The sequence below is a fragment of the Leptonychotes weddellii genome, chromosome 12, assembly GCF_054177405.1.
Source record: "Leptonychotes weddellii isolate Sample4059 chromosome 12, ASM5417740v2, whole genome shotgun sequence".
Lineage (NCBI taxonomy): Eukaryota > Metazoa > Chordata > Mammalia > Carnivora > Phocidae > Leptonychotes > Leptonychotes weddellii.
In genome coordinates this window covers 48,333,785-48,361,527 of record NC_138380.1, presented here as the reverse complement: position 1 = coordinate 48,361,527, position 27,743 = coordinate 48,333,785, and the positions used below count along the sequence as shown (strand labels likewise).

The 27,743-nt window shown below is 41.8% G+C and overlaps 1 protein-coding gene across 1 annotated transcript in view; it reads left to right on the top strand.

Moving 5' to 3' along the window:
- Window positions 1–27,743, top strand: part of DNAH11 (dynein axonemal heavy chain 11) — a 281,936-nt gene that overhangs the window by 215,135 nt on the left and 39,058 nt on the right. Inside the window, 4 exon segments of the mRNA XM_081800433.1 lie at window positions 4,938–5,076; window positions 10,375–10,541; window positions 18,756–18,991; window positions 20,135–20,257. Of these exon segments, the coding sequence (XP_081656559.1) occupies window positions 4,938–5,076; window positions 10,375–10,541; window positions 18,756–18,991; window positions 20,135–20,257 (665 nt within the window).

The window sequence follows — 27,743 nt, the reverse complement described above, 5'->3', positions numbered from 1 at the left end:
GTTTCTGCACTTAAAAGTCTTTCCTGGTCTGGTAGTAGAAGGAGGAGCATAGCACATGGTGATTAAAGGCAAGGATTCTGGCGCCAGACTGCGTGGATTGATATCCTGGCTGCATCATGAACGATTTCACCCTGCATGAGTTAGTTCCCCTCTCTGAGCCTCTGTTTGCTCATCTGTGTAGTAGGCATTGTAATAGCGTGCACTTCTTAGATAGGGTTATAAGGATTAAATGAGAGTAATTAATATTAAGAATTTAGCAGGGAGGGGTGCTTGGGTGGCTCAGTCGGTGAAGCATCTGCCTTCAGCTCAGGTCACGGTCTCAGGGTCCTGGGATCAAGCCCCGCATCGGGCTCCCTGCTCAGCCGGGAGCCTGCGTCTCCCTCTCCCTCTGCTGCTCCCTCTGCTTGGGCTCTCTCTGTCTCTCTCAATCTGTCAAATAAATAAATAAAATCTTAAAAAAAAAAAAAGAATTTAGCATGGAACTGGGCACATGGTAAGTGCTTAGAGAATATCAGCTACAAATACTGTCATTGTTACTATTTTTACAACTATGTATCTATCCAGTCGTTCCAGCCCAGGGTTATAAGTACATTTGTGACTATGTATATCTGTGAGGGGGCAACAAAAAAGGATTCTTCCTGGAGAAATTAGAGAACATTTCATAAGGAAGCTGTACTTGACATGGGCTTCCAAAGTTTCCTAGGAATCCTGGGGATAAGTAAGTTGGGAAAGGTATTCCTAACAAAGACTAAAGACAAAGAAGGAAGAAGCAGTTGGTGCACTTGAGGAAACTCAACGGGCCAGAGCCCTAAGGAAGATGAGCATTCGGGGGGAAGGTCAGGAGTAGCACAGAGTGACGAGGAATGAACTGGCAGAGGTGAGCAAAGACCATCTTTGACTTTTATGCTACAGAATTTAAATTTTATCTGATGAGTGAAAATGGAAATTTTGAAAGATTTTAATAGGCTAATGGTGTGATTAAACTACCTTTTAAATAACTGAGTAGAGGCAGGAGGGAGGGAAGCGTCCCGATGCAGGCAGACAAGTCCAAAGCCCTGCGGTGGGTCCCTGTAGGGCCTCCACTAAGGCAGGGGCAGCTGTGATGGAGAGAGCGAAGTGGAGGCCAGGCTGGCTGATGGCAGGTGGGGAGGGGGAACGAACCAGAAGAAGGATATTGAGCCCACTGTGCCTGGCCCGGAGGAGCACAGTCAGAGTGCTGAGGCTGTCCGTCTCTGGCAACTTACAGAATGCCTAAGTGGGCTTCGGTTCTGTTTCTGTAACACAGTGATTGTAACAGCTGCCTTTCAAGGCAGGCATTTGTGATTTGTGGCTCCCAAGGATCCAGTCTACCTTCTCGGGGTGATAATAGCCTGACGTATCTTGGGGAAATGATCCCTCCTCATTGGATACACTCAGGGCTTTTCCCAGAGATGCCTTTGCTTTCTCCAGCTGAGGGCTGGGTATATGATCCACACTTTGCCACTTTTGGCCTCATCCTCTAGAATTTGAACCATGAGCACAAGAATAAAGATGACTGACGAGAGTTCATGCATTCTAGAGACAGGGGCCATTTTACTCTTCAATCATGAAAACATGTCTTCTTCCTGACAGCTATTTTGATAAGATGGTTAATAACCCCAAAAGTTTTCTTAAGGTATGGAACATTTCAGCATCCACACACATTTCCTATTACAGCACCGTACATGCTCTTCAATAAATACCTGGTGACTATCGAAAGAAAAACAGGCAAACTGTTGATTTAGATAAACGTAGAGCAAGCATACTCATTTTAGAAAAATTACCTTCACTGCTCAAAACTCTGTCAACTTGACCAAAGCCTCTTAAAAAAGTTGCCGTCTACTGCGAATGGCTTCATGTCCATTGTAAGCAATTTAATGAATTTAATTTCTAGGAAAAGGGATGAGGGTGCCAGCTACATGTGGACCCTAAACATAAGCATTTCTGCGGTTGTAAAATTAGTAATCCTTTGGACACAGCCTGCAACTAGCTGAATAGAATTGTTCATGTCGGTTGTTTTCAGAGACCCACAGTGTAAGCAGAGGTTCACGTTATCAGTAAGCCTCAGAGCTAAGTTTGCAGACACAGAGAAAAGAAGACAGAGTAATAATTGAAATGTCTTGATGAAGAATGGGTCCCTCTATCCCCCTACCACAAATGGATTTCCGAAGAGTAGTTACCAATGCAACAGAGTCTCTGCCGTTCCCACCAAGGTTCCGTTCGCTGTGCAGCTGCCATGCTAGTGGCGTCAAGGACAAAGTACCTCTGCATCGTTGCTGTTAGGTTAGATGCTGTTAGGTTAGGTTAGATGAATGTTGGAGCCCAAGTGAAATTACAGTTTTTGCTAGCTTTGCCTTCGTTTCCTGCAGCCTCTTGAGTTTTCCTCCCTCCTGGGTTTTCCTCCTGACTCTACATGTCCTGTTGCTTTCCTGCCTCGCACAGGAGGGGTGTGTCTGATACCAGCATCTGCGCCGTGATGGCCCTTCCTCCATACGAGTGCCGGTCTGTATGTTTTTGTTCCTTTCACTCTTGATCTCTAGCGTAAGACTAAAAGGTGGCCTTTTAGTGACGGTTGAGTGGAAAAGAGCTGGCTGAGTTGGAGTGGACGAAAGGTTGCGTGTCTCTCAAATCTACAGGAGCTGAAGGTGGCCATAAAGAAAACCTGAAGTCATTCTCATTGGGACCCTGGTTCTCCAGGTGTGTTCCCTAGACCAGCAGCAGCGGCAGGGTCCCCGGGGGACTCGTTAGAAGTACAGATTCTCAGACCCCACCCCAGACCGACGGAATGAGACATTGTGGTGGGGGACCCCTGGATCTGGGTTTTATCAAGCCCCCCAGGTGGTTCTGATACACACTCAAGTGTGCCAAGCCCTGGTTTCAGGGTAGTTGATGGGCTGGGTCCCTTGGGCTGTGTCCCTTCCTTTCTCACTCCATTTACTTCTGGAACCTGAGAGGCCAGGGCCTGTCAAGAACTGTGAAGGAACCAAGATTTGACGCTACTTGCAAGCTAACAAGTTAGCCTGCCTTAGTTTCACGGAGGCGGGCGAAAGACCTGACCCTTGGGGGTGAGAGGCCAGGGGACCCCGTGATGCACAGCGCAGCCAACAGCACGGATGTCGTGCATCGCTTCTCTGGGCCCCCAGTCCCCGTGGGACTGATGCACTGGGGATGAGCTGATGCTGTCCTCCCCCTGTTAGTGTCGCAGCTGAGACATGCCAAGCGCACGAGCCCCCAGTATAGAGAGCACAGCAACTAAACTTGCTCAGCCTTCCCCTGGAAAGAAACCTATCGTTATTCTTCTTCCCAGGAGACAATTCTGTCTTCTGCTCAGAGAGGAACACTGCCTCTGTCTTCCTGATTTGCTATGCAGATATCTTAGGAAAGAGCATCCAGAACAAAAGCTCTCCGTGCTTCTTCACAAGAGACCCAGAAACCAGTGCAAGAGACTGTGGTCTCCCAACATCCAGCTCCCCTTCCCAACTTTATGCAGGGAATGAATATAAACCATTTTATGCCTTAGTTCTGTGTGTATTTAGGTCAGCCCTATGAATTGGGTAACATTATTTCCATTTTGCAGATGATGAAGCCGAGGCACAGAGAGGTCAAGTAAGCAGTCCGCCTTGATGCCCCTTCGCTGGTAGCGGAGTCTCAATATGAACGCGGCTGTTGGATGCCACAGTTCACATATGCTCCTCTATTTTATAGAACCACGAGTACTTTGAATGACCTAAAACAGACACTTAAATATTATTTATTTTAATCTGATTTCGAACTGGTGATGTGTGATGATCTTCTCCCATTCTCATATATTTGATCTTATTTTGCATCTTAATCTTAAGTAGGACCCGTACATCTTTTTCTTTTAGAGGTGCCGCTTTAATGACCATGATATGATAATTGGGTCATTGGCAAATGTAAGCAATCTCTAAATGATGAATAGTGTATGTTCTACAGGTTTGCTTATTAAAGTCTCTTAGAACTTGGCACTCACAAAAGCAGTGTTATAAATCTTATTTAGGATTGTTAGAATTTGGCAGATAGCAAGATGCTGTAGTAAGGAGTCTCCCTAGTACTGTTATCTTAGTTAAGGGTTTTTGTTTGTTTGTTTTTTGGTGGATTTTTTTTTTGTTTTTTGTTTTTTTTGGCTATCAGTAACAGAAATCTAATTAGAAAACCTTAAGCCAAAAAGGAGATGAGGATGAGTGACAGAGCTCTGAGGGAAAGAAGTGTGACTTGGTCTCAGGAGGAAAGAGATCCAGGAAACAGGAAGCTGCCGTGAATGTCTGTTAGTGTCTCTCCAGAGCCTTGTGACTTCTCCTCTTGCTGCCCTTTCTTTCTCTTTCTCCAGCGTGGTTTTCCCCTGCTTTCCTGTGCCCCTGAACATGGTCCCTCTCCGTATGAAGCCCTCCAAAATGTACACCTCTTTCCCGGTCTTTTGATGCTAAAAGCAGTGACATACCTCTGCGTTTCAGTGGCCCGTTTCCAGAAGATACAATCTGGCCCAGGCTGGGTCAGGTTGCTGAGGTCTGGAGGGGCTCAGTCATCAACACCACTCTTCATTGCCTGAGTTACGGGTCATTGAGAAATAAGAAAAGAGTCAGGAGGTGGAGAACCAAAAGATGACCATTATTATGAATAAAGATGATACCAGAGGATGAGGCTTGGGTACAAGGGAGAGGGGACAGTGTACCCAGGGTGTGTGAGAGTCTGGAGGGCTCGTCCACTGCCCCCCCCGCCCAGTGGCTGTGTACACTCTGAAGGCAGAAGGCAGGTGAAATATGTATGCTTACCAGGGGCAAAGGTGAAGGAGGCAGGGAGGTCAGTCTGATTGACCTGAAGGTAATAGATGCTTTAAGATGATTATACTATTTCCATTTTACCTAACAATGGCTCACAAGCTAATTTTCACTCTTACCTAGGATCTGGATCGACATCTGAGCAGACTCACAGCTTCATTTGAAAAAGCAATAGCCAAGAAAGTCCAATGTCAAGAAGAGGTGAACCAAACCAACAAAACTATTGAACTAGCCAATAGGCTTGTCAAGGAACTTGAGGCAAGTTGACCTTTTCTTCCAAAATTCTAACTAAAAGATTCAGATCACCTTTTTTTTTTTTGGATTTTATCTTTATTTGCTGTCGATAATAACTAAATAGACGGGGAATCAATAGTGAAAGGAAATTATCAGCCCTCACACTGTAGTTGCAACTGGCTGAAAGGAAGAAGTGATGGATTCTTTGCATTTTTTAGTATAGAGCCATGAATTCAGGGGCTTTCTAGGCTATGTTAGAAACTGAGGACAGGTGTTGGATAACTGTGGGGTTGAACTGTTGTCTGATCCTTTTAATATACATTTGCCACTGAGTTGTACCATCAGAACATTTTTTAAAGCTAAGCCTGCTTGGTTGGCTGGTTTGTTCTTCCTGTGACATCTTTTGACAAGTGACTGACATACTAATGCTAATGGTTATTCTATTAAATAAAGATTTCTTTAAAGATTTTTATTATTTTAGAGGGTGCGGGGCAGGGGGGAGGGCAGAGGGAGAAGGAGAGAGACCAGCAGGCTCCGTGCCCAGCACGTGCAGGACACGGGGCTCGATCTCACAACTCTGAGATCATGACCTGAGCCAAAATCAAGAGACACTCAACCGACTGAGCCACCCAGGCGCCCCTATTAAATAAATGTTGTCAAAATAATTCTTAATAAATTCCTCCTGTTTGAACACAAGCGTTAGAAGAGCATGCAGCCTTTGTCCTAAGGAAGTCCCAGGTTTTACTTGCTCTCCAATGTATAATATAGTCATACAATAGATTATTATTTGACCATAAAAAGGATTGAAGTCTTGGTACATATTACAACATGGAGGAACCTTGAAAATATAAAATAAATGGAAATCGGTGAAAAAAGACACAAAATGCCACATGTTGCATGATTCCATGTATACAAAATGTCCAGAATGGGCAAGGCTACAGAGACAGCAGATTAGCAGTTGCCAGGGTCTGGACAAGGGAGCAGAGTCTGGAATAGCTGCTAATAGGTATAGAATTTGTCCATTGTGTGATAGAAACATGCTCAAATTAGTGGGAAGGATCATACAAGTCTGTGAATATGCTAAAAACCACTCAGTGATGTACTTTACAAGGTGAATATCACAATATGTGAATTAAGTCTCAGTAAAGCTGTTATTTTTATTTAAGTGCTACCAGAAGTATATAATTGAACTATTCGAAATGCATTTAACCAAAGGTGATAGGAAAGTTGATTTACAGTGGCTTGAACAAATGGGAATTTATTTTTCACATAACCATCTATCTGGGCAATTTTTTTGTTTTTTTTTTTTTTGCAGTTATCATTGTTGATTTGGGGAATTGGTGGTCAGACACCGAATCTCTTTGTACCCTTCTGCTTCTCCATACTTAGCCCGTGGTCCTTCACCCTCATGCATTCTGCAGCCTGCTCCCAGACGGCTGCTACACCTCCAGATTCCAGGGGAGAGAAAATAATCTGCAGCGGCTGGCTTCTTCTCCTTTTACATGAAAATCTGAAGTCTTCCTGGAAACCTGTCTAGCAGACAGCCCCTTAACCCTTCTTTAGCCAGAACTCGATTGACCCCATCTAGCTTCAAAGAAGGCCAGGAAGATGGCAGATGGGGTTATCATCCTTGGCTTAGCCAATCACAGTTCATCTCGTGGGGCTGCACACATCACCCCTCTTGAAAATCTGGTTTCTCTTAGCAACAAAGGAAGGGAGGATGTGTGTCAGGACGGGTTGGGCTGGGCGACAGCCTATCCTTGAAAGTCGACTTCAAAAAAAAAAAAATCTAGTTAAAATTTACTACAAATTTGAACTCAATCCCTCTCTGACACTCATGGTTCATTGTACATAAACTCGGGGTCCGTCCTGCAAAATCCACTCGTTGCATTCCATCTCAGTATGTACAAGTCTGTTTTTCCAGTGTTTACAGCCAAAAGCTGTGGACTCACTCGTGAGTGTTTGTGCTCTTTCTCATGACCCATACCCGGTCCATCAGCATATTGTTTTGGCTCTGCCTTTGAAGTCCATTCCTCATCCCAGCCTTCTCCCCCACACTGGTCCAGGCCACCCACTCCTCAGCTCTGGAGTATTGCCCCCCTTGTTACACCTGAGTAATTTAAAAAATTAAGTTCATTCATGTCTTCCCTCTCCCAGAAGTCTCCAATAATTAATTGTCTAAATCAAGGTACAGTCCAAAGGCTTTCGCTGGCATGCATGATCTGGCTCCCAGATGCCTCTCTGTCCCCACGTCTGTCACCTTCCCTCCAGCTCCACCTTCGCTGGCCTCCACGCTCTTCCTCATACTGTCAGTCACTCTTATACCTGTGGCCTCTGCCTTTTTCCTTCACATGGCTTACACTTTTCCAAATCATGACATCACTAGCTCCCTCACTTTCTTCAGGCGGCTGCTGAAAGTTCTCCTTATCACGTGGTTTCACTCTGCCTGTACACCCCCCCCCCCACGCCGTAGCTCTCTTTGCCCTTAGTCGGCTTTGTTTTCTTCACAGCATCTACCACCACATGACACACTTACGTATGTACGTACGTGAATGTGTATACTCTGGGGGAGGTCTTCTCCCCTAACGAGAATATAAGCTCCTCGGGAACAGGAGCTACATCTGTTGTCTGCACCGCTTGATCCCCAAGTAGAGAGGATAATCCTTGGCCCATCATAGGCACCCATAGATATTTGTTGAATGAGTGAGTGGTTGAGTTTGGGGAGCCTCCTGGGTTCAAAACCAAAAAAATTCTGTAGCCCTCTGAAGACTGACTCTTTCTTCTTAGCTCACTTCAGAAATTCCGTGGCCATTAGTGGAGTTTATAAGAGTTCCCATCGAAGGGGATGTGATTTAAGTAGTTTGAAGTGTTAACCACTTGTGAGGTACCTACGAAAATAAAAAAGTGCCGCTTAATTGACTGTTTCCTTGTAGTAGGTTTGGGATGTCCAAAACTTCCAGGAAGTGTAAAGAGCAGGCTTACCATGTGTCGCTGACACACGGCAATGTCTTCCAAAGGCTTGGCTTACTCATGATGATTTAGACGAGGAAAGAAGGTGAAAGCATGTTAACTAGCCAAAAAACAAATTACATATATATTTGTATACACATACACACGTTTTTAAGGAGTAATTGAAAACGTCAGACCTTTTCCTTTGAGAATAAATTCTTTCTGACTAGAACAGGAGACAGTTAACTTCTGAAAAGCATCAAGACTGATGATTTTGTCTATATAGCATTGACCTGGAAGCTACAGTCTCAACCATTCAGACTAATAAATCAGGCAATTTATATTTAATCATTAACTAACTCCTGAGCTGAACAGCTGTTCAAAATTAGAAATGGGTCACCCCAGCCAGGATGACATTACAGGCAATCTATAATGCATTAGAATAAAATTATAGTGATTTTTAACTGTCTAGAAATTTATTACAGGACATGTTCCAACTCTTAAACCCTTGTTAGCCAATGTCAGTAATGATTTATGTTGCGTGGGTGGTATAGTGGAATTATTGACGATTTCAATAGCCAATAAGGCTGTGTTTAGTAAATCTTCAAATTTCAAAGCTGTTTTGGAGAATGAGGTGGGTGCACTTTATTGTTTATCATTTACTATCCAAAGACAACAAAGATGGAGGAAAGGCAAATGAGAAATTTCTCTTCAAAATTAATGGATATATGGTTGGTAGCTGAGGAGGGAGGGTAATGAATTCTCTAACGAGGGCTGAAGAGTTGTGAAGTTCCTTAGTGTTTGTATGGCTACTTGGGGTGATCTTTATCAAGCAAAGCAAAGAGACAATCTTAAAATAGCTTTGATAACCATTCTCACTTGCTAATTTCACAACCTCCGTGTTGGTGGTTATTATGGTTATTATGGTGGCTTGCAGGGAACTGGCATTCCAGTCTCTTATGACATACATCATTTTTGCTTTCTTTGCTCTGTCTCTCTTCTTTCACAAGTAGAGCTAAATTCCACAGGGGGGTTCTTTGCTTTGACTATCAGATTGCTGATTTTTTTCAGTACCTATTAATTTGCTTGTTCTTAGAATGTGATACTAATTTTATTTTATTTTTTTTTAAAGATTTTATTTATTTATTTGAGAGAGAGAGAGCACATGAGAGGGGGGAGGGTCAGAGGGAGAAGCAGACTCCCTGCAGAGCAGGGAGCCCGATGCAGGACTCGATCCAGGGACTCCAGGATCATGACCTGAGCCGAAGGCAGTCGCTTAACCAACTGAGCCACCCAGGCGCCCGAATGTGATACTAATTTTAGCATGCATCAAAACGGTGGGTTAGTGAGCTGTCCTTCAGTCAATCCATAGACATTTATTGCAGTTTTATTTAAATCCAATATTAAGGCCTCCACATACTCAACCTGGAAATCAGATTTTATTTTTTTTTAAAGATTTTATTTATTCATTTGAGACAGATACACAGAGAGAGAGCATGAGCAGGGGGAGAGGCAGAGGGAGAGGGAGAAGCAGACTCCCCCGCTGAGCCAGGAGCCCGATGTGGGGCTCGATCTCAGGACCCTGGGAACATGACCTGAGCCGAAGGCAGACGCTCAACCATCTGAGCCACCCGGGTGCCCCGGAAATCAGATTTTAAACGGCCATCCAACTAGATAGAAGGACTTCAACAGCATTCTTTGAGTGTATTGTCTTCAAGACTAGTGAAACCCTCCTGATTTCTTTCTTTCTTTCTTTCTTTTTTTTTTTTTTTACATAGGCTATAGGTTCTTCCACTGATAGAGTGATTATATTAAAGAAATAACCTGAGTTTAGTGACTACCAGTGTTAATTTTTAATAGCATCCAGGATAGGTAGCTCTTAAAGCTTTGCATTTTAATTAATTGATGTGAGTGGTGGTGGTCATTTTTCCTTTGTCTGTAATCAGCTGTTAGCCAGTATGTTTAAAACAACATTTGTCTAGGGCAGTGTAGTATCATTGCTGCAAAGTGGAAGGAAGGCAGAGCCACCAAGCTGCCATTAGAAATCCTAATGTCACTCAGGCTTGGCCGAAGCTCTTGGTCCTCCACTCTCAGAGGGATGGGAAAGTGACTGTCAGCTTTTGAAGAAAGAGTTAGGGCATCCAACAAGGAGATGTGAAAGATCTAATGCCATATTGCAGTAAACTGCACTTCCTAATGATGGGTTTCAAACTTAAGAAAGATGATGATAGTCATGCAGTCCAGTTCTGTTCCTTCTAAAGGCTTTGCAGAAGGATGTAGACTAAGATGGAGCTGTAAGGTGGTCATATTTATTAAGCATTTCTTTAGTTGGTGTTCACCCTGCAATTACATCTGAGTAATCTTGCCTTTCAGTCAGAGAAGATTCGCTGGGGTCAGTCTATTAAATCGTTTGAAGCTCAAGAGAAGACCCTCTGTGGAGATGTTCTCCTTACAGCAGCCTTTGTGTCTTATGTTGGATCCTTTACAAGACCATATCGCCAGGAACTGGTAGACTGCAAGTGGGTTCCCTTTCTCCAGCACAAGGTAAGCTCACTTCCTTACCTTGGCAGCATTTGGAAACATCATCTTGGCGTTTCAGTAGAAAAAACAATCTGTATACCAGGCTCTTTGGTACCTCTATCATGACTCTCTGACTGACTGGAAAATCTCATATGACAAAGACATTTCTTGTGTGTCGCAGTGTTTCTTGTTTAAATGATGGTTTCACCAGAGAGATGAAAAATAATAAATTATTTTTTATACACTCTAGTGATACAGTTGCAAACTGCTTTTAACAAAACTGATAACTGAAATCAAATTGGGGTTATTGTTATGGTATAACATGAAGTTTTGTTTTCTTCCTGACATGATGGGTTATTTGTTAAAGACTTTTTTTTTCACACCTACTTTCAGATAAAAAGTGAGCATTTTGTATGCAAGTACAAAAATAACTCCTCCTAAATCTAAAAATCCAAACCCACAAGCGAAGTGAAATCACAGATTTGGAAGATGTAAAATCATCTAGTTCATGATGGTCCTTGTACAAAAGAGAAAACTGAGTCACGGAAGTCTAAGTGACTAAGGTCCTATAGAAGAGGAAGTCTGACCTCCTGATTTCCACGCCCCTGTTTGCTCTGTGACACTGTGTCAGCTCAGTTGACAAAGCCCTTAAGATATCGTTACATCTCTCGGTATAGTAACGTTCTGCGTTGGTAATAATGCCTCGATTTTTACAATAGTTGTTTTCGTGACATAAATACATGTCCGGCGCTCGTGCAGATGAAATGATGGAGGGAAAGTTCACTATCAAAGGCATTCCACAATTGATAATTTTAAAAGAACAATCCTTTTGTAATGCTTTAACATACCTTTGGTATCAAACATTTGTACTGTCGAGGATTTTTAAAAAGAGGTTATCTCTCTTACTCCCCAAAAGTGCAAGGCTTCTCTTTAAGTGTTTCTGCCCTAACGTAGCTTTTACGTAAGAAGATAAAGCATTCTGCTGCTCCGTCCACCTCTGACTGTGTCGTGAGCTTCAGGGTATCAGCTGCCTGACTCTGCTCAGGCCCTTTTTCTCAGTTTCACCTTCGCCGGACTTCGATCCTCTGTATGGGTGTCTTTGCCTGGGTCACCCCGTGACTACTTTAGATTGACAGTTGTCCTCTTGCATGGTCCCCTCTGCATTCTCCATCATCCACAAAGCTCTCTCATTCTTTCCAAAATTATAGGGAAGTTCACCTTCTTCTTGATCTGTCCAAACTATTGAACTTCACCTTGTCTTCTCATTGCTTCAGTTCCTCTTCACTTTGGGGCATGTCATAGTTCTGACAGTGGGAACTTAAGCTACCAGTCATTTTACAGTGTTTAAGTTTAAAACATGCCTTCTCAAATTTAATTTTAAAATGGGTCTTGAATCGCTGATAGAGCATTATTTAGTGTGTGTGTTTCTAGGAAGTTTCCTGTCAACCCATGTGTATTTTCCCACTTACTTGAAAGCCCAAACATTAAATAAAATATTGTTTTGAAGAAGTCGTACAAACAAAACAATAGAATTGATTGACTTATCCAAAACATCTCAACATGCTAAACTTATCCCCAAAGCAAAATAGCGGCTTTCTGATGCTGTATGCTGAACACATAGTCATTTTAACTGTGGGCCTGGCATGTCTGTGGCCCCGCAACTGTCCTCAGGGAGCCTCACGCCTGTTTCCCATCATCCATGTGCTCTCTCCCGCCCTCTTGAGCGCACAGGCACTGTGCAAACTGAGAAGCAGGCCCTAAGACGGGAGCAGCTTACTCTTCCACTTCTGTCCAGGCATAGCTATGCTAAAGGAAGAAGAGGGTTCCAAGTTATATGAATGACGTTCCTTTGGAAGAGTCTTCTCTGTCTCTAAGACACCGGGTAGAATGTGCCCCATAAAACCTAACAACTGTCTGTCCTTATGGAAAGAGGGTTCCAGTTTCTGAGCTAGTTAACCTTGCCTACTTTTAGATCCAGTCACAGCGAAGTGGGAAGATGATCACATCTGTGTGAAACCTGGGCCAGGGGCCAGGAGGAGCTAAAATTGCTTAATAGTGTTAATTTTTCAATTAATTTTCCCCTAGAAGTGTTTCTTTGTCCTGTCCTCTTAAGAAGCCACTGTTGTTATTTCTCCCCATTGTATTAGGGTGTTTTCTAGAGCTCCATTTGCCTATAAGTGCCCTAAGTGTCTCTGGCTTGTCAGTTTGGCTCAGGTGTCCCGGGGATTCAGATGGTTTGTAAGTTAAGCGGTCAGCAAGTGACTATGGTTGTTGTGATTTTTAAAACCTGCAAACCAAGCATGTCATTTGTTAATGACCTGTTGCCATAGGTAAGGTGACCTTGGAAGGAACCTTTTTATAAAGTTAGTCAGCCATCCTTACTACTTCCTAGAAATGAAGACTTCATATTCTAAAGGATCGATTCTCCCCAATTTAGGAAATAAATTTAACTCAGTTCAAGTCAAAACTCCAGGGAGAAGTTATATTTTTACTTGACCGAGTGATTTTGAAGTTTGTTGGAAGAATATGTTTTTGAGAACACCAAGATAATTTTGGAATAGAACAGTAAGAAAGCACTTGTCCTTCAAGATAGTAAAATGTGTTCTAAAACTACAGTAATTACAACAAGGTGGTTCTGCAGGGGAAAGGGAAAAAAACTAGAATCGAGTTCAGAAGCCATCGAGGATGTCGAGAGAGATTTGATCTGTTTAATATGTAATAGTGTATAAACTCCCACAAACGTATGCTCATACCGTGTCTTCCCTCCTGATGCTGTAAGAGGAACAGCTGATGTTTGTATCTGAGGGTGATCCTCTGGGTTTATACTAGTTTCCATCCCCTTTCCCTTCCTCAAGGATAATTTCAGAGCAGTTCTCCCCTCTCACCAATTTTTCCCTCCCTACTAATTCATTCCTAGATCATTGCCACCAGCATTCACATACGTAGTTATTTCTCCCATTAAACCAGATACACCCAAAAAATTTCTCTTGAACCTTCCCTGCCCTTCCAGCTACTCTTCCATTTCTCTGCTCATCTACAGCGAACACTTCAGAAGAGTCATCTGTAGCCCCTGTCTCCACGTCCTCCCTCCCTTTTCTGAGTCACTCTGGACAGGCTTTTGTCCCCACCACTCCACCAATCTGGGGTGATTTTGCTTCCATGTTGCTAAGTCTATCGGTTTGTTTTCCATTCTCATCATACTTGACTTTGGCTGCATCTGATGCAATCGATCACTCCATCTTTCCATCAGTACCTTCTTTACTTGATTCTAAGACCTCCCCTTTCCCCATCTTCCTCCCGCCTCACTGACCAATCCTTCTTGGACTTCGTTACATTTTTCCTCTTCTCCTCAACCTTAATGGTGAAATGCCCGGCCTTTAATCTTTGAGCTGCTTTTCATCAGGTTCGTGGCTTTAAATGTCACCTGCACATCAGTAATTTGCAGAAGTATATCAGTGGCCCAGACCTGGCATCTTCACTCCTGTGTCTGAAAGATGTCTCACATACAGCACCTCCAAACCGAAATCCTGACCTTCCCCCCAAAACTCCTTCTACCCGGGTATTCCCAACTTGTTGAATGGCAGCTCAATCCTTCTGTTGGGCCAAAAACCTTGGAGTCACCTTGATGTGACTCTTCCCTCTGGCACTCATATCCAGTCCATCTAGGAAATTCTGTAGGCTACACCTCCAAAATCTATTCAGAATCTGACCAGTTTTCACCACCTTCACTGCTCCCATCCTGGGCCAAGCTATCATCCCTCTCTTGAATAACTGCAGAAATCTCCTAACTGGTTTCCCTGTTGCTGCATTTGTTGCTTCTCTCCAAAATCTGATCTCAACGGGTCAGCCAGTGTGATGCTTTAAAAGTTCAAGTCAGGTAAAGTGAATTTTCTTTGAAAATCCCTCTGATGACTCCCCACTGCACTCCAAGCAAAAGCTAGAAATCCTACAAAGTCTTATAAAACCCTCTGTGATTTTGCCCCTTACTCTTTTTATCTCACTTCCTATTAGTCTTTCCTCACTGCTCTGCTGCAGCCACATGGGCCACCTTTCTTGAATATACCAGATACGTTCTGACCGCAGACCCTTTGCACAAGTTGTTATCTCTGTCTTAAAGTCTTCTCTCAGGACATAAAAGTACCTCATTCCCATCCATCAGGTCTTTGTTCAAATAACATCTTCGTATCTCTAGATAGGATTATAACTTCCATCCTTCAGGACGCTTCATCCCACTCCAGTTTTTCCACCATAACGTTTATCACTTTCTAATATGTTATTTCATTTATTCATTTGCTGTGGTTAATAGCTTTCCTCTCCCTCAGCTATGGTGTAAGATCCATGGAGCAAGGATTTTGTATGTTTTGTTAACTACTCTGTCCCGGAATGGCACCTGGAACATTGTAGATGCTCAGTATATCTTTTCATTCAGATGTAAATTACATACCATGCAATTCACCCACTTAAAGTATCCACTTGAGTAGTGTTTAGTGTATTCAGAGAGTCATACAACCATCATCACAGTCCATTCTAGAACATTTTCATCACCCCATGTCTGTTAACTCCAATCACCCCATCCTCTCCAGGCTTAGACAATCACTGTCTTATTTATGTCTCTAGAGATTTGCCTGTTGTGAACACTTCCTACGAATGAACTCGCACAATGTGCGGCGTTTGATGCCTGACTTCTTTTACTTGGCATGTTTTCCGGGTTCATCCATGACGCGTAACCTGTATCAGGATTTCATTACTTGTTAAGCCTCAATTATATTCTATTACATGAATGTGCCACATTTTATTTATACATTCATCAGTTGATGGGCATTTGGGTTGCTTCTCCTTTTTGGTTATTATGAAAAACACTGCTGTGAACATTAGAATTATTTGTATAGAGGTTTCTGCATGGACATCTTTGATTTCTCTTTGGTATATACACAGGAGTGAGGTTTTTTTTTAGGCTGCATGGTAACTCTCTGTTTAATCCTTTGAAGAACTACCAGACTATCAATATGTATTCTAAAATAAAGGAATATATGCTTACATATACATTGTACATCAGTGGGGGAAGTAATGGATTTTTCAACGAATGGTGATTGAACTGCAAACCAACCTTTTGGGCAAAACAACAGTTAGCCCTCTCCTTCATAGCTTCATAGCAAACAAAAAGAGTTCCAAGTGATTTAAGTATTAGAATGTTAAGTAAGCTTTAAAAACTGTAAATACCCTGGTATATCATTATAGACTGGAAAATACAGATGAACATGACAGAATTAGTAAAGAGCCACATTATAGCCCCCATATTATAAACTGAGAAACAGAGTTTGAATTTTATCGTAAGCATCGGGAGTCATTGAAGGATTTTAGGTAGGTCTATGGTCAGAATTACACATTCGAAAGCTGACACTGGGCACAGAAGGAACAGTGACTTGACGGGGAAGAGACCACTGTTACTGAGGCCACATGTTATGATGGCAGTTCGGAAGACGGTGAGCTGAACAAAGTGATGGCAGCGGACCCGGCCAGCCGGGGAGTGATACCAGAGGAGGCCAGGAGGAAGCACTGCTAAAAACAAAGCTTTGGCTTGCCCATGGGAGTGATGGGGAGATAGTAAGTAGGTGTAGGTGCCATTCCCGGAGATGAAAATTGGTTTGGGAGAAAAGATGAAGATAACAGGAAGATGACTGCACAGTGTCTCGGAAGCATTCAAGTGTCCGTGACCAGTAGGGAGCTGGATAAGAGTGTTATTGGGTGGAGAGTCAGATTTGGGAGTCACTGATGTGTAGGGAGTTGTTAGAACTGACCTTGGATGAGATCACATCAGAGGAACTTTAGAGTAAAGGGAAATGACTCAGCGCTGGGAAGTAGAGAAAGATGAAGAAGGAGCGAAGATTGGAGACCACCTCTGGCAAACGTGATGCCATGGGAAACCAGAGTATAAACATGAGAATGGTCAGAGCCCCAGAGACTCGGAGAGAAGAGCTAAGAACCGAGAATGTCCTCACATAGGGAAATGTGAAGGTCTTCTGTGACCACGAAAGTGTGACAAGCCAGAAGCCAGATTGCACGGAGTTACACAGTAAGTGGGAGGTGAGGAAGTAGAAGGAAAAGGCAGATTATTCTTGGAGCAATTTGCCTGTGACGGGAGGGAGGTAAGCAGAGTGCCTAGTTAGACACGGAGCTACGTGCAGTGTTGGTTTTTCAGTGTGAATAAAACAGGAGCATGTTTCTTTGCTTCAGGAGGAGAGGAAAAGGAAAAGGAATTGTGGAGGATAAAAGGGTGAAGAGGGATGAGCCACCAGAAATGGGGAGGGCATGGGCTCCAGAATCGAGGTAGTAGAATGACCGTCAGATAGGAGAAGCAAGGCTCTTTGAACTCAGGTGGGAGGGAAGGAGACAAAGGTGGTCAGAGGTGTGCCCGGTAGGGGCTCAAACAATTCAAACTGTCAAATTCGGACACAGGATCTACATGTATACTGTCTCTTACTCCTTTTTGCATCAGAAATTAAAGTTATTTCAAACCTCCGGTTGTTCCAAGTTGTTTGCATTAAGTAGAAGGTAAGAAATTAAAGCCACAGGTCCCTCGCTAATAGGAGGATGCCTATTCTAAAAGATACCAATTTTCTTCTGTCTTTAAGAAAACTGTGTGTCAATACCAAGGCTCTCTGCTCATATCAGTAGGTGATAGAGTTTATTTCTTTTTTTTTTTTTAAAAGATTTTATTTTATTTATTTGACAGAGAGAGACACAGCGAGAGAGGGAACACAAGCAGCGGGAGTGGGAGAGGGAGAAGCAGGCTCCCTGCAGAGCAGGGAGCCCGATGCGGGACTCGATCCCAGGACCCTGGGATCATGCCCTGAGCCGAAGGCAGTCACTTAACCAACTGAGCCACCAAGGCGCCTGATAGAGTTTATTTCTAAGATAACATTGTGGTCAGAGACAGTGGGGCTATTATGCTACTTTCCCTAGATTTATTGATATCAAATTGCATCGCAGCCTCTATATTGTAAGAATTCTTCCAGCGTTTTCTTTGCTGAAGATCCCTGGCCAACCCCTCAGTCTTGACTCCAGCTGCTGCTACAGCCCCCTGGCCCACGCTAAGTAGGGCTCTTACTCTCTTATGGAGGCGTGTTTCCATGTTAGCCCCCACCCAGCCACCAGACAGTGTTTATTACATGGGAGGTGCTCCATAAATATTGGGTGATGGATGACCAAATGAATAAATTCCTTTCTATAATCTTGTGTATTTTTTGTAAAGTCCACTTTTGTAAAGAATGCTCCTTACTCTTTAAAATGGGTTTTGGGGGCACCTGGGTGTCTCAGTCAGTTCTGAACATCTGACTTCTGATTTCAGCTCACGTCACGATCTCAGGGTTGTGAGATCAAGCCCCCCCACATAGGGCTCAGCCCTGAGCGGGGGGTTTGCTTCTCTCCCTCTCCCTCTGCTCTCTGCCCCTCCCTCCCCACCCCACCCCTACTCCCGTTCATGCTCGGGCACACGAGGCTGCAATCTCAGGTCCTGGGCACAGCCAGCGAGCTGGTGGAGTTGCCGCTGGCTGAATACATTCCGTTAACCTATCCACAGAAGAGAAGTCCTCTCTTCATAGTGTTGGCCTGTGCTACAGGATGAATTGCCTGAGCAAGATATTGCATTTGAGCATTGCTCATGTGGGGTGATGAACCCCTGGAGCAAGTACCTTCCTGTTGTCCTGTGGTCCTTCCTGGTGTCTAAGTCCCCCGCACCCCCCGTTGGGGGGAGCAGCCATCAATGTCTGCATGGGGCCATGTCTCTTGCATTTGAAGTCAGACTCAATAATAAACCAGATGTGGGCGCCTGGGTGGCTCAGTCGTTAAGCATCTGCCTTCGGCTCAGGTCATGATCCCAGGGTCCTGGGATCGAGCCCCGCATCGGGCTCCCTGCTCTGCAGGGAGCCTGCTTCTCCCTCTCCTCCTCACTTGTGCTCTCTCTCACTATGTCTGTCTCTCTCTCTCAAATAAAATCTAAAAAAAAAATTAATAATAATAACCAGTTGTTGAATACTGCATTTGACAGAATTCAGAGAGGTACATAACCCCAAACTGTCAAATTGTATCTCACAATGAGAGTTTCATTTTGGCTTCTGAGAGTGCAGAGGGAATTGGCATGTGTTGTCTTGGCTTTGGTCTCTCGTTTTCTTGTCTGTCATGCGGAGTCTTTTGCTCTGCCACACTGACAGTTGACTGCATTCAACTCTGATTTTCAAGGTCTCCATCCCAATAACCGAAGGCCTGGACTTGATTGCCATGCTGACGGATGACGCTACTGTTGCCACCTGGAATAACGAGGGGCTGCCCAGTGACAGAATGTCCGCCGAAAATGCCACTATCCTGACACACTGTGAGCGCTGGCCCCTGATGATAGATCCCCAACAGCAGGGAATTAAGTGGATCAGGAATAAGTACGGAACAGACCTGAAAGTCACCCATTTGGGCCAGAGAGGGTATGTGAAATCGGAAGGACTGACTTTCTCTTGAGCTGCTGTGAACTGGGTCTGATTTTTACGAGGTCCTGGCGATTGCTAAACGGTCCCCTCTCTGTTAAACGTGACACTCTGGCTCTCCTTGTCTATCTGCTTGCTCAGGTTTCACATAAAATATTTGTTGAAAGGGCATTTCTGTTAGGTGGCATCCACTTACCTGAAGATGAAATGAGGTTGAAGATGAGAGCAAACACTGCCCCCGAGTGGAGAAATAGGTGGGTTTCCTAAGGCCAAAAATGCAGTAGGAGGGACTGTTAGGGCATTTGGCATATGGCAACCCAAGAATGGTCGGCGGATTAGAATCCTATTCCTGAATATATACCTGGCCTATTGCAGGATTTTAGCATGGCTGCAAGCCCCAACACTGAATGCCTGAAGATAATTCCTTAGTTGAGTTTTATATATCGCCTTTGAGAACTCTATCTCTTCTGAGACTTTGTGTCCTTGGGTCCTCATGACAACACTGTCTGATAAATAAAGTCTTGGACATAGCTGGTCTTCAGTTAATATTGAATAATTTTAGACTTACTGGTATTTGATTTGATCCTTTCGTTATCTTTTCACATATAAAATGAAATAATTTCTGCCACTGCACAGATAAATGTACTCCTTGCTTATCTGAATACTTGGGGAAAATTATTTTTGAGGGGGAGAGCCTATTCTTGGAGAGGGAGAATGAAATATAGTGATAATATGCCACTTGTCATGACTGAACTTAAAGGTTTAAAAAAATGAATGTTTGACAAAAGCACAAGACATTTAATATATTTTGATTTTTTTAATCAAAAAAAGGACTTGTTAAATGAATTTAAATTTATGACGTTTGGGTAAGTGACATTTGTCTCAACCATGGTTATTGTCAAAAGAACTAATTTACACATGGACTTATTCATACTCTTGAATTTCACTTGGAAAATATCACTGTGTAATTCATCTCAAAATCTAATCATGAATTTCTATGTAATCTAGTTGAATACTTTATGAAACAGTTTTCTCTAAGTTTGTCTTGTCAAAAAAAATACATTAAATCAAATATAATTTAATATAAATAATTTTGAACATTTTCGCTGTGCTTATTTATCTCAATTCTGATTGAATTTTAAGGTTTTTGAATGCCATTGAAAGTGCGTTGGCCTTTGGAGATGTCATCTTAGTTGAAAATCTGGAGGAAACAATAGATCCAGTCCTTGATCCACTGCTTGGCAGAAACACAATTAAAAAAGGAAAGTAAGTATTCTTGAATTTTCACCTATATTTTGTGCTGCATATGAATGTGATCAGCAGCTCCTGTTAGCCTCAGAATCAGCGCAGTCCACTGGAATCTTCTTGATGAGGTTTCTGAGTTTCCATCCCGGGGCACCTCCATTCTAAGAGAGAAGCAACCTCAACATGATCCAGACTTACAGACTATTTCTTTGGTAGATTTAGACTCATGTTATCCAGTCCCTGGTTTATAAACCAAAAAATGCGTTGTCACAAATGTGCGAGTAGTTGCTCCTTTATCAGTTCATACCAAAGAAGTGTAAGACTTCGCAAAACGCCTTTAGTGTGTTTACTTATACTGTGTATCTTTTGTATCCTTATTTACTTCGTATTTTTCTTGAGAACACTTCTAAGTCCACTAATGTTTTTTTGGTTTAACTCAGCTTCATCCAGAGTAATGGCATCCACAAAATGAGGGGTTTACTGTGCTAGTTCTCTTTTTTCTAATACACTTACAATATGTAGATAATATATTTTTACAAAATTCTTTAGTGGGCCCCTAAAATCATTCCCATACCAGCAGCGGGGCCACCAAGAAAGAACAGGCCCTGTGAGCTCTGTGTGATGTTCCAGATAGCTGCCATTCCCCTGGGCACCAGACTCTCCAGGGCATTCTCCCAGAGGCAGGGAGGCCATTTCCAGGGAGTCCTCCTGGCACGTTCTATAAATGTGTGAAAGGTCGCATGCAGCAGGTGTGTCTCTGACCAAGCCTCTGCGGGCTCACAGGGTTGTGGCATGCCATTCGCTCTCTGTGCCTCTTCACTCGCGAAATCAACACTTGCTAGACTTAATTCCCTGGGTTTCCTTCTCTTCTTGTGCGGTTTTTTTCCTTCAAAGAGATAGGATTTCAAAATTTCTCCAGCACCCTTCTTTGACACCCCGTCTCTGCCTCAGAGCTAACGGTCTCTTTTCTCACCACCAGTTCATTCCTGTCAATTTTAAATGGAAATAGGTCTACATAAGGATACCTAACTTCTGGTTTTTAAAGAGTCCCTAACAGCTTAGTATAATATTTATTATACAAGGAAATCCATTTACAGTGACTGACAACTTATAATTGTTTAATAAGCCAAAACTTACCCAGCCATGCATTTAGAAAAATTTAATAAGCTACTTGACAAACTGCAACTCTGACATAAATATAATTGTAGCTGCGTCTGATGCGTTAAAAATATAGTGTAAAATCGTGAATGTCACTGAAGTGAAATCTTTGTTATTAAGGTTTTGACTCTATTAGAAAGACCTAAAATTTTTTGTCAGTGAAATACACATTCTCTAGCTTTAACTTGGACCTTTACTAACACAATTTAGGTGTAAGAAATTTGGTGATTCTCTCTCTCGCTCTCGCTCTCGCTCTTTCTCTCTCTCTATATATTTACATCATTTAAAAATATTATAAACAATAATATTTTATTTTTATTTATATTTTGTATATATGTATTTAAATATATAATAAATATAAATAAAATATACAATAAAATATAAATATAATTATAAATAATATTATAAATGATTTTATGTATATTTATATTTTATGTATTTAAATATATAAGTAATACATAATATAAATATAAATATAAAATAAATACATAATTTTATATTATATATATTTAAATATATAATATAAATAATATATAATGAATATAAATAAAATAATTATAATTATACATGTGCATATATATATATAAATTTAAAATTTCCAGGGACTAATAAATTTGAGTCATGATTTTTCTTCAGGATAGCTATAGTTACGTATTATTGTGAATCCCAGAAGTCTTATTTTCAGAAACAAATTATTTTACATAGAGCATCAAGACTTTATCACAAACAGTCTAAAACAGCTTATTCCAAATTATATTATTTCCTGAATAGGTAGTCTCTGTTAGACTTTACAGAACTGATCTTATCATTCCAGCACTTTTTTTAAAGACCAAGAGAATTTAAAATGATACGTAAGAACATAACAAGTGGTGTTTATCACATGCAGTTATTATGTTAACAATCCTAGTTCCTAAACTCATACATGTGGGAACAATGACTTACATGAGTGTAAAATCATATCTGTATCTCCAGTTTTTCCCACTTCCCTCTCCCTTGCAGATATCTTTAGTTTCTTTTTCCAGAGAATCTGAGTGCTGGTGGACTCCTTACATACTGTATCAGTCACTAATAAAACTTCTCTGAGCTCTGTGTTTACCAGGCGCTGTACTGGGGGCTGCAGATCCAAAGTATGATAAGGTAGAGAGCCTGCCTTTAAGGAAGCTCCATTTCCTTAGGGGAAAGGCAGACCTGTAAACAGAAGAAATACTGTGCTGTTGGTGTGACCATAGAAGTATACGTGGCAGGGATTCATCATTGCCAGAGTGGAGACTTGGAAAGACGTCGTAGAGAAAATTACATATGGTTACATTGACATTTACTATGAGTCTGGAAAGAGGAGTGGGCATTTGTCAGATAGACAAGTGGGAGAAGAGAATTTTGGAATGAGAAAACTAATAACAAATAGCAAAGCACAAAACAGCCCAACAGCTTTGGGATCCACATCAATGGAGAGTCTTGTGTTGGAAGGAAGAAAGGACAGTAAGGCTTGGGTGAGGTGAGACCTGAGAGATGGGCAGGAACCCCAGAGTGTGGACCTCCTGGGGACCCACAGGTGACTTCTAAGTTGGCTCTTTCCTATAGGTTGATCATTCTCTTTCTTTTCACTACTGAACCCAGTAAACCCAGTAAACCCACCAAAGGGGCCCATTCCTATCAGTAACATTAGCTGAAAATAGCAGCAGTCGTTCTTAACCAAAAGACCTTGCCTTCCTGGAGTAACACATCTGGAGTCTCCGTATTTTCACTTGAGAATCATGAGCATGTCAGTGGGGCAGCTAGTGAAGACACTTAAGCCTCCTAGGAGTAACGTAATCAGATTTGTTTCTGAAAGGACATGCTGTTGGCATTGTAAAGTATTGCATGGAGGGACATGGACCATGGTCCGTGGGGCCAGGATCTAATTAGGAAACAGTTGGAGTCATCCAGTTGAGACATGATATGACCCTAAAGTAAGGCAGTGATACGAGAAAGACAGGAGAGGACAAACGAAAGAATTCTCAAGGAGTTAACTTCTTTTTTTTTTTTTTTAAGAATTTATTTATTTATTTGCCAGAGAGAGAGAGAGCGAGAGAGAGCACAAGCAGGGAGAGCGGCAGGCAGAGGGAGAAGGATATTCCCTGCCAAGAAAGGAGCGCAATGTGGGACTCGATCCCAGGACTCAGGGATCATGACCTGAGCCGAAGGCAGACACTCAACCGACTGAGCCACCCAGGCGCCCCTCAAGGAGTTAATTTCATCAGTTCATGGTCGTTAATGGAATTTTGTAGGTAGGGAAAAAAAGGAAGTTTCAAGGGTGATTTCCACACTTCTGCCCGGTTAAATGATGGTGTGATTTATGGAGAGTTGTGGTACAGCAACTGGAGTACGTGTAGGGAAAGAGGTAATGATTTCATTTATTAGACTTTCCAAGATGTAGGTGCTACTTTAAGATTCTCAGGAAGTCTAAGAAGCCAATGGACATGTGAGAATGGAGCTTCACAAGGAGATCTTGGCTGACTGTGTAGATCGGGGAATATCTACATGGAGAGGTAGTTAAACCAGCATGGTAGGTGTGATTTTTTTTTTTAAAGATTTATTTTTGAGAGAGCACACACACTTGTGCGTGAACAGGGGGAGGGGGAGAGGGAGAGAATCTTCAAGCAGACTCTCCACTGAGTGGAGAGCCTGATGCGGGCTCGATCCCAAGACCATGAGATCATGACCTGAGCTGAAACCAAGAGTTGGACACTTAACCAACTGAGCCACCCAGGCACCCCCATAGATGTGATTATTTAGGGACATGTTCTACAGTGTGATCAGAGGTCACAGTCACTTCACAGATGAGAAAAATGGGGACTAAACGAGCAACTAAATGTCCTCTTGAAAGCCCTTTGACCGTATGAAGTTTCATACATATGTGGAATCATAATTTCTTAACAAGTTTTTCCAAATAAATAGGCACTACCCTCTTTCAGTAGAATTCCTATGAATGCTACTTGGCCATCGTAACTCTCCCTACTCTTTTTTTCCCTAAACCTTGTTTATTTTCTCATCGATGTTTTGGAAGCCGTGTTTCATTTTTTTTTTAATCTCTATCTTACGATGAGTTCCGACCTTTCATTTCTTATTGCTGGATGAAGTAATGTCTTTACATTCTCTGCTCACTCCTTTCCAACCCAGAGAGGGGTTAAAATAATCTTTCCCTAATACTGCTTCTATTGCTGGCCTGTTGAAGAACCCATTAAGAATTCTCTGTTGCCTATTACATTAAATTGAAATGAAGCTCTGCTCTGAGGCCTACGAAATGCTTTACCTGTTTGATGCTTCTTATTCCCTTCATTCACACAGATTACTTGCCCCCTCCTATGCTGTGCTATTTTACCTACCTTGTCTTTCTACAAATCTAATATTCACTTAATTCAGAATTCAACTGCCATTTAACTAATTAAATGGGAATTTTAAGTTTCCACTTTCTTTGCCTCCCACCCACAGTCCATTCTGTACTAGGCCACTGTGACATTCTGCCTTTATCTGTCCCTCTTATGATATGTTAATTTTTTTTTCAGTCCTATATCTGCATTAGATGGCAAGTTCTCTTAGATGGATAAGAAACATCTGTCTTTAAAAAGATGGTAAACCAAAGTAAAATAGTAAAAAAAATCAAAACATAGACTTTTATTTCTGGCATTATGGCAGATTAGATGTGTGAATGCTGAAAAACAACTAAATATGTTAAAATATTCATACCTTCTGGCAGTTGGTTGACAAAGTGCAACCAAAAAGCGGGAATTGGATAGACAAGGAACACCAAAGCTGGTTTTCTTCTCGAGGGCACCTGCTAAAACCTGATGACCATGGGTTTCTGTTTTGATGGATGCCTAGAGCCTGGACCAAGCCAGTTGAGGGTGTGAAGTCTGCCTAGAGATTGCTGTATAAAGCTAGAGACTCAAGGGGCCATACCTTCATTTTAAGGGTAAATTTGTCGAAAATTAAACAAAACCCAGCCCTGCCGAAGAGGCTTTCCTTTTCTGTACCTTGGCACTGAGAAGAGGTGGGAAAATGTGCCCTGAGAGTTCAGAAACTGTCTCTCTTATAAATGTTTAAGACAAATTTTTACTTAGATGACTTAAAAACCTCAAACCAATAACTTATTTTAAGTGGTGCTGGATTGGTCACACCCTGAAGTACTTGGCAGATGCAAACAAAAATCCTGTCTGTAATTATGTACCCAGACTTCAGAGGATGTACAAGATATAATTCCAGGGTATATGAGTTCACGGGCCAAAATCACAGAACATAGGAAATAAGGCATCATGAACGAGACCCAATAGTTACATCAGATAACAGAATCCTTATCTCATTGCTGCTTTGTTTCATATTTCCTTGATTGTTAATGAGGACATGTTTATTAGCCTTCCAAGGATTGTTTATTATTAACTTTTACTAATGTTTTCCATGAGATGTTCATCAATTTCTTTTATTCCTCATTTTTTTTGCTTCCACTCATTGCTCTCTTTCCAACATGATTTTGAATTTATTCTTTCTTTCAACATATACTTTTCCATCTTTTCCATAGGACTTGGCATGGGGGGAGGAAAGTAAATACCATGATCAATCCATGGTCTTGAACTAGCTGTGTGAGCATTTTCAAGAGAGACTTTAAGGCTCTGAGTTGGGGCTTACGTGCTAGCATGTGGTTGTTAGAAATTAGCATTGGGGTAGAAGAAGGAAGATGAAATTTGGTTCAGATCTTGGTCCGCTACCCTCTAGTTTGGTGATTTGGGGTAAGTCGTTCAGGCCATTTTTCTGCCTTTACATTTTCTTACCTGGTGATAAGGAAAAGAATACAACATAGCACAGATAGGGAGTCAAAGTATATTATTTCCTTTGAATCTTGAACCAGTGATAAGTACAGTATGTGGGTGATTGGGAGCTTGAATCAGAGGCTAAGCCAGAGATCCTGAAGAAAGACATTGGTTTTTTGGATGTGGGATGTGTGAACAAGGAATCAGTCATAGCTTTTGGTGTTTTAAGTTGACTCCTAAGAACAGGAGAGAGTTTTAGTCACTTAAATTGTATTAGTTAGTGCTGGTACATATAAAGTACATAATATATAAAAGTTAGAAAGCATAATAATAAATTAGATATATATCTTCCATTCAAACTATGAATCGAAAGATTACCAATTTTCTTTAAGCCACATTTGTGCTCCTCTCATTCCCCACTGGGCCTCCTCTCCCAAAGCTAGTATCCTAAATTTTGTTCTCATTTCAAAACTTATTTAAAATACTTTCATTTATTTTTGTTTGAGTTGGGGCTTTACAAAAGTGTAATCATTGTGTATATAAAGGGACTCGAATTTTGTACTGTTACATATCTAAGACTTACCCGATTTCTTGTTTTTAGCTCTAATTGCTTCATCATCATCATCTTATTCAGTGGTGTAACTGCTCCTCAGTTTACTTAATACTGTTATTGAAGGACATTTTGGTTCTTACAAGCCATGCTGCTGTGCATATTAATACACTGAACATCTGTATGTGCATCTACAGGTGCACACAGCAGGAGGTCCTCAGAGTTTATATTCTGGGGTAGAAGAGTTAGGTTGTAGAGTGTGTGCACAAATAGCTTTAAAACATAATGCCAAATTGTTTTCCAAAGTGTTAGTACAAACTCACATGCTCACCACTAGTGTGTAAGATCTATGGAGGCTTTCAGAGAGCCAAGGTAGGACTCGTGCCCTTCTGGTGTTTCCTTGAATACAGACAAGTTATGTATTCAGTCCTATTAGCTGCCTCTTCCTAGGAGGAACTACTCTACACCCTATTTTTTTTTTCCACCTCTTATTTTTGAATGGAAAAAGTTGAGGACACTCTACATTTTGATACTAGTTTTGTTTACAAGAGCTTTAAAAGCACTTTGGAATAATGTTTGATATTTTAGTGAGAGTATTATTTCCACTGACAAAATGTCTGTTTAAACAAAGCAAATGCTTCCTTGTGACTTCATGTAACTCCAAAAAAAAGAAAAATTTGAAAAATATATACAAACCAGAAGGGGATATGCAAAATTAAAATAAATTGGTTGATGTAAGGATTATTTTTCTTCTGATGAAGTAAATAAAAAGAAAACAAAGGAAAAGAAAACTGATGGAAGAAGGTCAATTGGGCTTTAAAAATAGAGATACCCATTTGCAATATCAGAACAGGAACAGAAAAATTTTGACTTTACCTTGGTCACGTCCCAGACTGACCTACATGGTGGTAAATTGTCTGATGGACATCCTATTCTCATGTCCTACAATGAACATTTTACTTTTTTCCTCTTCCCCTCTGTCTTTACACTTCTGCGTTGTTCTGTCCACGCCGTT